This window comes from Cercospora beticola, chromosome 5 (genome assembly GCF_033473495.1).
Source record: "Cercospora beticola chromosome 5, complete sequence".
NCBI classification, from domain to species: Eukaryota; Fungi; Ascomycota; class Dothideomycetes; order Mycosphaerellales; family Mycosphaerellaceae; genus Cercospora; species Cercospora beticola.
The window spans coordinates 338338-351681 of NC_088939.1; the positions used below are offsets into that span (position 1 = coordinate 338338).

Sequence of the window (13344 nt, forward strand, 5' to 3'; positions counted from 1 at the left end):
GATGGTGGCTTGAGGCGGCCACTTACAACTTCGGAAGACAAGAGCTCGGACCCTCATGGGCTCCCGCCGTATATCCGCAGCCAGATCCCACCCATATGCGGAAAGCACATCACATACTCGGCAAACCGACAAGTTCTTCCAAGTGCTGGCAGGACTACAATTTTGCCATCCTTCAACGCCTTCCCGTCATAGACCACAGTAGGCAAGATGCCGTTCCTTGCCGAACAACATATGAGGTTTGGAGCCTGACTTCTTTGGAAACCTGCTTTGAGGGCTGATATCGTGTTACAGCATACCGGAGAAAGATGTACTGTCCTGGTATTTTGACTCGCCCGAATTCCCGCAAGACGACCCTGTGTATATTGACGCTCTCGATACGTCAAAGTACTGGACCGCCAACCAATGTCGAAAGGCGATACGACAGCTAGCGGCGGGCTTTCGGCGGTTGGGACTGAAGAATGGTGACTGCGTTTGCATATTCGCCTTCAATTCGATGGACTACCCAGTTTTGGCCAACGGCATTATTGGGTTCGGGGGCGTCTACACCGGGTGCAATCCGAGCTACACCACCTACGAACTTACACATCATCTTCGAAGTTCTCGGGCATCTGTTGTCATCGTGGAGCCGGAGCTCGTCAAAACTTGCTTCGAAGCAGCAGAAAAGGTAGGCCTTCCTCATGAGCGCATTTTGCTATTTGCAGATGCCGATAGCCATGGTCTAAAAAGCTGGAAAACCCTTTTCAATTGCGGAGAGATCGATTGGCCCCGATTCAGCGATAAAGCGACTGCTCAAAACACGACTGCAGCATTGCTCTACAGCTCAGGCACGACAGGTCTCCCCAAAGCTGCCATGCTCTCACACTACAATCTGATCGCACAGCAAACATTATTCTGGGAATGGAAAGCCTCGCCGTGGAAGAAACGCCGTCTTGTTGCATTGCCAATGTTTCACGCAGCCACCGCACCCTTGTGTCATTTTGCACCTTTGCATTCTGGTGACAAAATGTTTATTCTTCGCCGCTTCGAGATCGAGAGCTTCTTGAAGTGCATCGAAGTGCACCAGATCAATATTGGCGCCTTTGTTCCGCCCATGGTGCACATGATAATGAACTCGCCTCTGTCCAAGAAGTACAGTATGAAGTCCATACGTCACGCTCATGCCGGCGCTGCACCGTTGGATGCGGGTAGCCAGGCCAGATTCAGAAAGCTTCTATCACCTGAAGCGCCCCTGACACAGGTATGGGGTATGACGGAGACGAGCTGCACCTGCAGTTGTTTGCCATACGAATACGGAGACGAGACCACCGGTTCGGTAGGACAGATGCTGCCAGATATGGATGTCAAGCTGTGCGACGATGACGGAAAGGACATTACCGCATTCAACGTCCGAGGAGAGATTTGTGTACGTGGACCTCTGGTTGTGCAAGGATACTACTTGAACCCTCAAGCGAACGCCCGCGATTGGGACGAAGAGGGGTTTTTCCATACTGGAGATATTGGTTGTGAGTGTACCTCCTGAAGAGACGTGATTCTGTGTGCTGACAATTCGATTCTTCAAGATCGAGATGCCGAGAGCAAGCTGTGGTACATCGTCGACCGCAAGAAGGAGTTGGTCAAAGTCCGAGGTTTCCAGGTCTCACCGAGCGAGATCGAAGGCGTCTTGCTGGAACATGCCGACATCGTAGACGCCGCAGTCATTGGCGTACCTGCTCGAAAAGCTTCTGATGGAGAAGAGCCAAGAGCGTACGTGACTTTGAGAGAAGGGTCGTCTCTGTCGGAAGACGCGATCCGAGGGCTGCTCAAGACACAACTGGCACACTACAAACAATGCGTTGGAGGCATCGTCGTGGGAACGGAGATCCCAAAGAGCCCAAGCGGCAAGATTTTGAAACGTTTGCTTGTCGAGCGAGCGAAGCAAGAGATGGCACGTGGAAGCCGTGAATCTAGGTTGTGATGAACATCGAAGCGGAGTGAGCCGGTCTATTTCTTGGGAAAATCGTCGTTTGAGCGGGAACCCTAGCCTGGAAGCCTTCGGTCTATGAGGGATTGCATGCAGAGAGCGGCGATGACTGTAATAGAGCAATGCGGAAGGTGGTTGATACTCAGAAGACTAGAGCTGAATAGATATATGTAGCATGATGACACAAAGTGAGAGGACAAGCGATTTATGCCAACCTGGGAACAATCAGCGTACAAGCGATGTGTAGCCAATGCTAGCTATAGCCAACGATAGCTATGCACTTCTTTTGATACCACTCCAAGGCGGAAATCCTCAACATGGCGTTTCTCGCTACGCCCGATGCGAAAGCATTGACGAACACAGCACCTCCTCGGGCGTCCAAGACTTCTTCAGGTTCGAGAACAATGGTATACTCGGCGCATCTTCCACTGTCCTGAGGTGCTCAAAGCCTGGCGACCTTTGGTTCATGGAGTCGAAGCACACCCTAGGCTCACAATCAGCTTAGTGACAACGAAGGCTGACTACATCCATACCTCCTGTAGAACTGTTGCTATCAGTTCGCCGCTACCAGAAAATATTTTCTGGGATACCAGCGCTCGTCCGTCTCCCGCCCAAGGTGATTGCATTTCACTTCGGAGCCATTCGTCCGCACGGATAGGCTCGGAAACATGGTGGAAGTAGATTTTGTGATCGAGCGAGACCATCATCTTGATGATATCTCCAGATCGGCCTTCTATAGCGAGAGATGGAGGCAGATTTTCGGGATCTCGCTCCCATCGTAGCCCGTGCACACGCGTCGCAGTGGGTAGAAAGTAATTGTCGCTCATATAGGCAATTGCGGCAAGATGGAGGGGAGATTGTTCGGACTTGATAGTGTGACGAGTTTTCATCCATTGGAAGACCTGTGTTTCATGGTTCCGCCCACGGTCGTCGGGTATTGCGCCAAGCTCACTACAGACATATGGACATATCTCTGCACCTCCACCACCCTTGACTGTACCAAGGTACCTTTCCACCTGCGCTTGGTCTTGAGACGAGGGCTTGAGTGGTCGGGGGCGTTGTTCCGGTCGAAAGTTGACGGTAGCAAGGAATGTGCATTGCTCTTCCTGTACCGCGCGAACTGTGCATACCGACCACTTGTTTTCCGACTGCAGTTTCTCAACTGTATAGTATATCGGAATGTTCGGCTTGCCTCCTTGCACGAATGCGCCATGCAGACTCGAGATAAGACTCCCAGAAGGCACAGTGGCCTGAGCAGCGAGCATGCAGTGAGCTACCACTGTGCCCCCATAGATTGATGGCGCTCCAGGTGGCAGCCAGGGAGATTCGGCGCTGACGAAGATGTCTTGGCCTACACGTTGAAGCTCGAGCAGGCTTTCCATGTTCAACGGTGTAGCCATTTCAGCCATGGTCGTGCTGGCCCCGATTGTTTGCAGGATCTCCACATTGGGTTTTCCACGTGCGATGGGCAATCTTGAAAGAATGATTGGTCAAGCTGTGATGGAATTCATCTCGTGTGTGAGAAGGTGCTGTTTCTCGTTTTGCCTAGCGGGCCAACAGAGAAACATGGGTTATTCCCGACTTATTCCCTGACCGCGCACTGCTACGGTCTGCGGTTTGGCCATGCTATGTAGATTACAATCTGTATTGAAACCACACAGTAGGCCATCAGTCGTACGCAATAGTCATGCAGACGTCGCTTGCAAAGACAGTAAGTATATGAAAAGCTTTTGCACTCTGGCGCACCCAGCGGACCTTCGTCTGAAAAATGCCCTCCATCTCGATGCTGATATCCAGGATGTGGATGCATTTAAAAATCAATTCGTTGTGGCCTGCGCTTCCGCCTGCAGCGTCTTGAGGTTGGCCAACCGCTCACGCTGAATTACCCGAAATTCTGGTGAACCCTGCGCCCTCTCGAGCATACTAACATATCGGTCAAAGTCACTCTTCCCGAGCATGAGCTGCGGATCATCAACGACGATTCGTCGGCCGGCAATGCTGTTTTTCTTGTGAGTCGCCAGCATAGTTCCTATCACTGCCTGTGACGTATAACCATTAGCTCTTTGTTCGTTGGGAGGAGGGACGATGAAGATGCGAACTAACCGCCATAGCATACGTGCGGCTGTGAACTGCAGCCCAAACGCGCATATGTCCCGGTGCGATTCGGACCAGTGCGAAGAAAGCTGTCATGCCCTCATGGGCAGCTCGAATGGCTCCGGAGGGGTCGCTGTGCACTCCTGCTTTTTCATTCCTGTCCGTGAAGACAAACATGAGTGCGTGAAAGTAAGTGCTGGCCACAGTAACCATTTGGTAAAGCAGGCGGGGCGATAAATGGTCGAAACGAGACGGCGCTGTCTGGCAAAAGGGTTCCTCGAACCGAGAGTATAGCTCGCGAAACCTGGAGACTGTCTGACTCCTGTGTGCGGCATCGGTGCAAAGTGGCTTATGACTTGAGCGCGGAGTGCAGATAGTCTCTTGTATCAGCACAGAGCACTGCCACATTGCACGCACGTACGCAACGTCCGACGAGGCATAATCGTTAGAGGTCCGAAACGATTGTATGTCGTAGTGACTGACGTTAAAGTACGTGGTCGATGGAGGTCGTTTGAGACGCAGACATAGTAATGTGTCTTGTAACATGGCCGCTTGCCATGGCCGCAGTCGTACCTGCACAGTCTCATGATCCAGGTGCAGACCAAGAGCGTCGGGAATGCAGTTGAGTCTCAGGCGGTAAATTTGACGTTGCACAATGCCAGAGATCGTCCACGCGTCGGCAATGCGGTTGTTCGTTATCATGAAATGGCAGATCAAAATCATCGTCTGGACCGTCAATAGCGACCACCGGTTAAGGTAGCTTGAGATGCACAGACTCTGGTGGCAGCAACTCAGGTAAAATGAGGCCATGTCCAGTTGAACGTCCGAGCCTTCTCTCAAGGTGGAGTCCTGTGCAGCGTTGGCGTAGACTGCGAACTGCAGCGCTATCTGTGCTGGGTCGTGTCTGTGTTTACCGTGATCGGGCAGATGCCAGAAACGTTCGACGTCCGCGACAAATGCATCTCGCGCGATGATGGGGTACACAGGATCCACGGTGTCGAAATACCGTTCGATCAGAACTTCGGCATCAGATCTGTTTGGCAGACTGGCCACGACCTCAACGAGGCCGCCTGCATCGGTCCAGTAGTTCTCTGCAGTTAACATTAGCATGTATGTTGCTGGAATTGAAGAGCAGGATATACACACGAAAGGGGTGCTCAATACTCGCGGCGCCAAACAGGTTGAGCAATGCATGGCGTTCACTCGGCCGTGCTGAAAGTGGAGAGCCGATTATGGTGGGTGCTAAGGTGTCAATGACATTTGGGATTAAAGGCGTTACGTTGAGGAGCTGGTTCAACTCGTCTGGCTCATCGTCTTCGATGGCCCCAAAATCCTGTTGGAAGTCGAGCTGATTGCTCTCATTGAGGGCAGGGATAGTAGCAGTGGTGCCAGAATCCGTAATGGCATTGATTACGGCAACAGAAGAGCGGCGATTTGTATCTTCAATATTCACGATAGGTTGAAGAGGACGTTCCGTGGTGGTGTCGGTTCTCGAGCGTTTACGCGGATTGATGGTACTCGCTGGATTGGCGGCAATGACATCTGCAATATGCGTGTACTGACAACGGGTCTGTCGCCGAATGCTTCCAGAAGGTCAGTAGTCTAGTCATGATCCTGGACGAGCCAGAATAGAGAGGCGGGGCGTACCACGTGAAACAGGATGGACGTGCGCGATCGCACTTGGACTTGCGCTCGACACACTCCAGACAATTCAGCGTAGGCTTGTTGCGCTTCTTACCGCGAACAGCAGGTTTTTCGTTGGCGGTAGAGGTGCGTCGGGTGCTGCTGCTGCTGTTGCTGTTCACATCGGCGCCGGACTGTGCAGAGCGGTCGGCTCTGAGGACGATGACAGTATCATCGTCTCCGGCCGGGTTTAGACCATGATTGAGGCCGAAGCTCGTGTTATCCATGGACATCTCGCCATACCAGCCGGCAATAGCGGTGTGCGGTAGGCAGGCGTCGACTTCGCTCATAATGCCGGACCTAGTTTCTGCAGCACGGGAAGATAGACAATTCAGTCTTGGCGAGGCGAAAAGCCTCCCAGTGATGATGGTAACGAGACTGGAGTGCCTTCTATCTCTGCCAGTCACTCTCAGAACAGAAGTCTGGCCTCCCGGAGAACGCCATGAACAGCGCCACCACCCCTCATTGAATTCGCCATCAGTGGCGCTTTGGGGCGCCGCTTGCCGCCGTCTCTGTCCTTTTCGTTGCGGAGTAGCGAGGCGTTGCGCTAGTCCAACTTTTTATTAAGCGTAATGCTAGCGTGGCGCTTCATGAACGTCGGGACCAAGCTGTGCAAGGGACATCGGATCTCGGATGCATATTTCAAATTGCTTCAGCTTATTGTACAATGTAGGAAACACTTTTTCCTCGATCATACGACCGAGTGCGGAGCAAAGGTAATCGCGTGGTATCAAGAGACCACTGTGACCGAGACAGTTCCATGGATTCCAAGGTAGAGGTAGTTCTGGTCCAGATGTGGCAGTTCAACTGTGCACGCCATGACCGCTCCAACACATTCAGCCAACAGTGCCTGCTGATAGAAGCTCGCGATACCCCCAAAGCACGTTGAGGTATTCCTGCTTCTTGACTTCAAACGCGAACGATCCGCGGGCGTGGTGCAACAAGTCCATGTATCGTTCGATATTTCCCACAGCTAGTTGCAGCCAAGGTTCTTCCTGTCCACTCGTCTGCTCCTTGGCCGTAGAGAGTACCTTGCAGATCATGAGCTGTTGACGCGGGATATCAAAGTCAGCGAGTGTAACAATTACAGTATGCAGCGTGGAGACCATTCAAGGACTCACCGTCTGCGCATAAGCGCGAGTGTTAATAGGCGTCATCATAGTCAGATACTGTCGATCTTGATTCACCAAGTCGAAAAATGCAGACATCGCCTTGTTGGATGACTTGAGGGCGCCGCGCCAATCTATGCCTACGCCAGTCGCTGGATTCTGAGCCAAATGCAGCATTGTGAAGGCAAGATTGTAGTTGCTTGCAACCATAATCATTTGCCTCCATACACGGCCTTGCTGTCCGCGGAAGTCGATGGAGTGAAAAGGCGGGTCCAAGTTGTCGTAAATACTCTGCAAGTCTGCCAGGAGCCCTCCTTTGTGCGCGGCATCTCTGGCAATCGGCCTCCCCAACGCCGTTGGAATACATATGTTCTTCTGCATGAATGTGGAGAACTGCCACATGGCTCGCTGGTAGGCCACATCCGCTTTATTGTTGAGATATGCAATGTCGACGTGAGCTCGTTCGGAAAGCAGCATTTCTTCGAGCCGACTGTCCGGGTTGTTCTCGCCGTCATCGACGGGCCGAAGTAAGCTAACATCGATGCTATGGTGACAGGATGCGGGAACCAGTTCGAGAAAATAGGAGAGCGAGACATCTTGGAACATGAATGCCTGCCATAGGGCGTACCGGAGGTGCTTTTCCGAAACCGATGCGCTCGCGGGAGGAGGAAGATGCAACTCCAGGCCATAAACGATTTTCTGCAGGATGCCCGAAAATGTCCAACAATCGGCAGTTCTGGTACTGGTGACAAAATAGTTGCAAATAAGAATTAGTACTTGAATCGTCTCAAGAGACCACTCGCTTAAAAACGAGACGAGGCACAGAGCCCGATAGCAGCACGACAGATACGTCTCGGGAACGGACGTGAAATCAATTGCTGTCGGGTCTTGCACGTATATGTGACCCGAAGCGAGCACAATGAAAAGTAGGGCGACCCATGTTGTATTGAATTTGCCTCTGTGCCATTGTGTGAGCGTTTTCGTACGGAACTCATCGCGTAAAATGGTTCTGGCGTAGCATACCTGTCTATGGGCGGAAGAGCCCAGAACTCCTCGAAGCGGGATCGAAACAAGTTCTCCGGAATAATTGGATACAATGGATCCACGTACTTGAAGAAGGCGGTGACAAGAATATCTGCTTGCTCTCTGCTCGGTATGGCAAACAGAACCTCGTCGAGGCCACCCTCTACGCTCCAAAAATTGCGGAAAGGGTATGCCTCTTGCCCGCCAGTGCCATTCTCGTCTGGAGGCGTCCAGGGATTGCCTGAGGGTGCTAAAGAGCCGTCGGAGCCCACGAAGGCGTTACTTGGCATGGAAGACTCGGCCATGGAAACGGAGCAGGATCGCCCGGAGGAGGGCGGCGCAGATTGGTCCATGCGGACGACAGAGTGCTTTTCATCCCGGCGTTAGCCTTGAGCTTCTTGTTTGGCCTCGCATGTGGTGGCAAGTGTAGCCGCGATGTTTGTCGTCTGCTGCGGTTCGATGTTGTTCATATTTCACCTGGTCGATCGGGTGGCCGGCAAGGGTCCCCTGCTTAGCGCGACGTCACGGCACGTGACATTTGACCACACTTGCTCTCAGACTTTCTCCTTTACATTCTCTCTCCCGAGCGACATTCAGCAATTCTAGGCAATAGTCGGAAACACTTTGATCAGTCATCCTCGAGCACAAACCGTATTCCCAACAGATCAACGGCGATCAGATTGATCATATGCCGGCGTGGGCGCGCTAGAGACCGTCCGAGGCTTTGATGCGACGATCTAAATCATCCTTTGGACCCTGCCAGCTTTCTTATGCATTCCCACAAATCAGAACCCATTCTCCGCATAGCTAAGAGCCCTTAGACTACCACAACATGGGGTAAACGCAGCCGCTTACGAGAAGGCTGAGAGTGGCACTCGCAAAGCGACAAACGCGGCAGACGATCTGCACTTTGGCTTGTGTCCGCATTATCGCCATATTTCCTGGCGATATGCAGGCCACCAGCGCGTTGGATAGTGCGTGGCAACGCATGTGGTCACCGACTGCATCCTATATTAATGTCGTCTCCTGGCGATCAATCGTAGACTCTTCCATCACGGCCAACATCAACTTCATAGAAGCATCTTTGCCAGCTTTCTCTGATATCACACACATCTATCAACATGTTCACCTCAACACTGGTCGCCTGCGCCGCCGTGCTCGGCTCTGCTGTTGCAGCACCAGCACCTGTCCCACAATTCAGCAGCGGCACTTGCACTGCAGAGCGAAGAATCGCCATCTCTGGCCAAGTCCCATTCGCCTATGCTCAACCGGGTGTCACTGCAGTCCGCGAGGCCTTCAGAGACATTCCCTTTGGTGTGCCAGACCTCGACGGCTCTTGTGTCACACAAATGTAAGTTGTTGCCGACAGCCAGAGCTCAAGACGGGTGTTGACAATTCGCAGCTGGCCAAACGGTGGTGGCCCAATCACTGTGGGAGTTACTGGCAACGGCGTCGTCAACTTTGGCGTCGCAACTCGTCAAGCGTTCTCCTCGGTCACAGGCCAATATGTTGACTTCCCTCAAAACGGCACGACTGTCATCTACACCAATGTGACCTGTAAGCGCTCACCTGATCGTCTGACCTTGATAAACCATTACTAACGCTGCCAAAAGTGGGTGTCAGCTCCATTGTCCCTGCTCCCGTCACCTTCTCTGGCCAAGTCTACCTTGATTTCAACACCGACTGCCGAATCACTGCTGTTCGTGCTTTCGCTCAAGTCCCTACATATATCGGCGGCCGCCCGACCGACCTTTGGCAATTGCTGCCAATCCCACCTACCCCTGGCATTATTTAGATGAGCTATTTTGAAACGGCTCTGTGAAAATTAGCGACCAGTGTAACCTCCGGACTATGGAGAGATGAGTGGACGTGGAATCTACGATAGTGTGTGTTGTGATCAGACAGCAGAAATTTCAGAATGCTTCACATTCATCCGTGTCGTTGTCATCCATCATTATACCTTCCGATTTTGCTTGGATATCGCTTCTGGTCAGCAACACCATCTAGTTGTTCGTAGTCATCGTGTTATGATGGTTCTGTGATGTTTCGCAGCCCTGACCTCGTGGTATCAGGATGCAGACTTGGATACGCAATGTTTCGGTTGAGAGAAATGTGCCGTGTGCATGTACTGAGAACGTGGTTCGGCTCTAGGCCGTGTACAAACAATGCTGCTATCTATACACCAGTCCAATCCTTACAGCTTGGTATAGACTTGTCTTTGGAAGTTCTTGAGTAACTGGCGGATCGCGAGATCGAAGAGCACGTCTTCACTGCCACCAGGGACTCTCGCACCGTGTATCTCGCTCGCGATTTTCGACACCAGTTCTCCCTGGCCGGTCGCAGTGTATCCATTGCCTCCAAATAGCAGCTGCGCACATTGTCCGCATTCGTTCAAAACAAGCCCGGCCTTCGCCTTTGCAAGAGCGGTAAGGCCGCCGATCTTTACATCTGCCTCCTCTTTCTTGAAATGGCACATCTGATAGGCGAAGCTCCTGCAGAAGTGTTAGTTCGGTGGCTTCAATATGGAAATGGGAGGGAGTCTTACTCGACCCAAGCCCAGAGTGTTTCTAACTCTGCGCCTGCTTTTGCAAGGCGGTGTCGAACGACGGCTTGGTTGATGAGGGGATTTCCAAAGGCCTCTCGCTTCATTACCCACTCGAATGCTGCTGCCAGTGCCACACGAGCCTGTGCTGCCACAAGTGTCGCGATCGTCATTCGTTCGTGGTTAAAGTTTGTCTGCAACTCGTCAGCGCCCACCCTCCAACATCGATACGCCGACTTACCATAATGTATTTCATGCCCTGTCCCTCTTTGCCCAGCATGTTCTCCACGGGAACTTTGACATCATCCAGCTCAATGAACGTCGTCCCGCTGGCCTTTCCACCAACGACTGGAATTTTGCGCATGCTGACACCTTCTGTATTCTTCAAAGGCACAAGCAGGACGCTTAGGCCTCCAGGACCTTCGCCGCCCGTTCTTACACACATCGAAGCATAATCGCTCCACATTCCATTTGTGATCCACTTTTTCGTACCGTTCACAATGAAATGCTTTCCGTCCTTGCTCTTCTCGGCTACTGTTTGCACGTTCGCGACCTGTTTGAAATTTGTGAGCTGTGATATCTCAAGCTGGGCTGGATGAACTCACATCAGACCCTGCGTCCGGCTCTGTAATGGCAATACATATTCTTGTTCGCCCAGTCAAGAGGCCAGGAAGGAACCGTTTCTGCAATTCTGGGCTGCCGAAGTGAACAATGGGTGGAACTCCAAAAGCGAAGCCTGTGGTGATTGCAGTCACTGGACCCATAAGGCCGCAACGCATCATCTCGGCTGAGTAGATCATCACATGCATGTAGTCGAATTCCTCCACCGCGACCGGTCCAACATGATCAATGCCAACACTTTTTAACCATTCGACTGGGAGAGGAGCTGGTAGGTTGGGAACCATCATATTATGTTTCGCAAATGTGTCTGTTCAGCACAGCTACCCAGTCAGTGCGTGATTGTATAACGTTTTCAGGAAAACATGCCGTATACATGCGACGGAACTTCTCCATCTCGTTCCCATTGCAGCGCGTGTGGTGTGAAGTGTGCGTCGATAAATTCACGGCAAAATCGCTGCCATTTCCAGTGTGATTCCTTGTAATACGGTGAGGGATGCTTCAGGAGCCACGGTGGCTCGCTGAAGGGAATGGGCTCGTTAGTAGACATGGTTATTGTGTTAATACTACTGATCTTCGCGAAGTGGATGTCTGTATTATACGGATAAGAGATATCGTAGTCTTCACAGATGGACACGCGCCTGAGCCTAGCGGGCCCGGATCGTAGGTAGTACTTATTCCCGCAACTGGATTAACGATAATGACGACTTCGACCCTGAGACCATACGACAGTGGTGCGAAAATGAACGCGTAGTAAGTAACATGACTTATATATCCAAACATGAACATATGCCTGCACTTCCAAAGAAGAAGTGCTAATTCATGAAACGATGACTTCAGTTCACAGCTCGCAGTTTATTTCCTCAGGCAACGTAGGGTGCTCGCTGGATCCTACGCGATATATCCGTCGCAAATGCAGTGCTCGGTAAACGCGAAAGAGCCGCGCTTGAGCAAATTTGGAAGGAGCCGTGGACGATCATGAATGAGCAAGAGGTGTCGGGAATAAGCACAAACGTTGATCATTACGCTTTCTAGCTGACGTACGGCGGCACTCTCGTGCTGCTGACATGACCAGCCTAGCATCGTCCCAGCAAAGCACAAGTCGCATTGACGAGAGTGCCCGTCAACGGATCTCTGAGCTGGAACACATCTTGCACCAAGTCTCCCGTAAGCTCAGGCAATTGCTCTCCAAACTCTCCCGGGTCAGTTAGTAGCATGTTGTTGGCCATAATTCCTAGTGTTGCAAAATTGGTTTCGACGGCCGGTTTGGTCCATCCCAGCTCGTATGGAAGGCGTTCTTGCTCTACAATCGGGTCAGCGTTGAGATCACATCTCGCAAGGTGACTTAGTGCCCACCGAAGAACGACCTGACGTAAGAAATTGGAGCTTCGCCGGTGATTGGGTTACCCATAACACTCTGGTAAAGACTGCTTTCGACGAGACCAAGCACAAGCTGTCGAGGTCCGTAGATCAGTTTATCGCCGTTTAGCTGCCGTTGTCTATCGACACGAGCCCACTGTGCGTGCATTGCCACAGGTAACGACGTTCGTTCCATGCCCTCGTAAAAGGCTAGGACTTGGTTGAAGATATCCTGGTTGAAGTTGAGGTTGCTCCCTTGGTAGAAGTCTTGACGAGAAAGGCTGACGTCGTGCTCAATGGGAAAGTTGTGAGCACGGAGTTGATCCATATTGAATGTCCCAGCGAGAGGATTGGGATTGGAGACCGTCGCGCCTTGACCGACGACAAGACCGAAGTCCAAGCCAACGTTCAATCCCTCCTTCAGTCCCTGTGCGACTTGAAGCGGCGTGATGTTCTTTCCGCTTCGCGGAATATAACATACTGTCATCAGTACCCTTCTTGAGTGCTATTAATTAAGTCCGATCATAAGCTCACCATGGTTTGCTGCAGAGTTGATTCCAGGGCAAGGAGATCGTACTGTAGGGAATATCGGTCAGTCTCAGCGTTCATGGTGCAAAGAATATCATTACCATCATTGGGCCCTGGAGGAATGTATTCGTGACCCGCAGGAGCAGCCTGGCCAGCAGCTAGGGCCAATATCGAAGCCAGGGAAAAAGCTGACGATCCTTGGAACAACATCTTGACTTGCAGAGCGTGATGGTCGAGAACAAGAACAGGACGGTGCACAGATAGATGACCAGGCCTCTGGCAGTCAAATGAAGTGCATTCCAATTTGTTTTTGATTTAATTCCCGCCGGTTGCGAACTGCGTCACATCAAATGTCTATACGTACCTCCCACTCTAGGCAAGATCGACTGAAGTGAGCAGCGGCCGTCTTATTCTCGATCTGATAAGTC

General features: G+C 51.8%; 7 protein-coding genes across 7 annotated transcripts; 2 read left to right on the plus strand and 5 right to left on the minus strand.

Moving 5' to 3' along the window:
• Nucleotides 1-207: 207 nt before the first annotated feature.
• RHO25_007383 (uncharacterized protein) lies at nt 208-1954 on the plus strand (the record flags this gene model as incomplete). The annotated part of the gene is made up of 3 exons (XM_023599573.1): nt 208-236; nt 292-1502; nt 1560-1954. 3 exons carry the CDS (start codon nt 208-210, stop codon nt 1952-1954), a joined length of 1635 nt encoding a protein of 544 aa, XP_023449835.1.
• Nucleotides 1955-2402: 448 nt separating this feature from the next.
• On the minus strand, nt 2403-3369 carry RHO25_007384 (uncharacterized protein; the record flags this gene model as incomplete). The annotated part of the gene is made up of 2 exons (XM_023599574.1): nt 2403-2444; nt 2494-3369. The coding sequence occupies 2 exons, from the start codon at nt 3367-3369 to the stop codon at nt 2403-2405; spliced, it is 918 nt and encodes a 305-aa protein (XP_023448859.1).
• A 408-nt stretch (nt 3370-3777) lies between these two features.
• Nucleotides 3778-6027, minus strand: RHO25_007385 (uncharacterized protein; the record flags this gene model as incomplete). The annotated part of the gene is made up of 4 exons (XM_023599575.1): nt 3778-3999; nt 4064-5145; nt 5201-5637; nt 5702-6027. 4 exons carry the CDS (start codon nt 6025-6027, stop codon nt 3778-3780), a joined length of 2067 nt encoding a protein of 688 aa, XP_023448863.1.
• A 546-nt stretch (nt 6028-6573) lies between these two features.
• Nucleotides 6574-8222, minus strand: RHO25_007386 (uncharacterized protein; the record flags this gene model as incomplete). Its single annotated transcript, XM_023599576.2, has 3 exons — nt 6574-6783; nt 6859-7804; nt 7870-8222. The coding sequence occupies 3 exons, from the start codon at nt 8220-8222 to the stop codon at nt 6574-6576; spliced, it is 1509 nt and encodes a 502-aa protein (XP_023448864.1).
• Nucleotides 8223-8990: 768 nt separating this feature from the next.
• Nucleotides 8991-9664, plus strand: RHO25_007387 (uncharacterized protein; the record flags this gene model as incomplete). The annotated part of the gene is made up of 3 exons (XM_023599577.1): nt 8991-9220; nt 9272-9426; nt 9483-9664. 3 exons carry the CDS (start codon nt 8991-8993, stop codon nt 9662-9664), a joined length of 567 nt encoding a protein of 188 aa, XP_023448861.1.
• Nucleotides 9665-10063: 399 nt separating this feature from the next.
• On the minus strand, nt 10064-11579 carry RHO25_007388 (uncharacterized protein; the record flags this gene model as incomplete). The annotated part of the gene is made up of 5 exons (XM_023599578.2): nt 10064-10361; nt 10415-10605; nt 10653-10964; nt 11017-11339; nt 11399-11579. 5 exons carry the CDS (start codon nt 11577-11579, stop codon nt 10064-10066), a joined length of 1305 nt encoding a protein of 434 aa, XP_023448862.1.
• A 526-nt stretch (nt 11580-12105) lies between these two features.
• Nucleotides 12106-13126, minus strand: RHO25_007389 (uncharacterized protein; the record flags this gene model as incomplete). Its single annotated transcript, XM_023599579.1, has 4 exons — nt 12106-12332; nt 12386-12868; nt 12923-12964; nt 13018-13126. The coding sequence occupies 4 exons, from the start codon at nt 13124-13126 to the stop codon at nt 12106-12108; spliced, it is 861 nt and encodes a 286-aa protein (XP_023448622.1).
• Nucleotides 13127-13344: the final 218 nt, after the last annotated feature.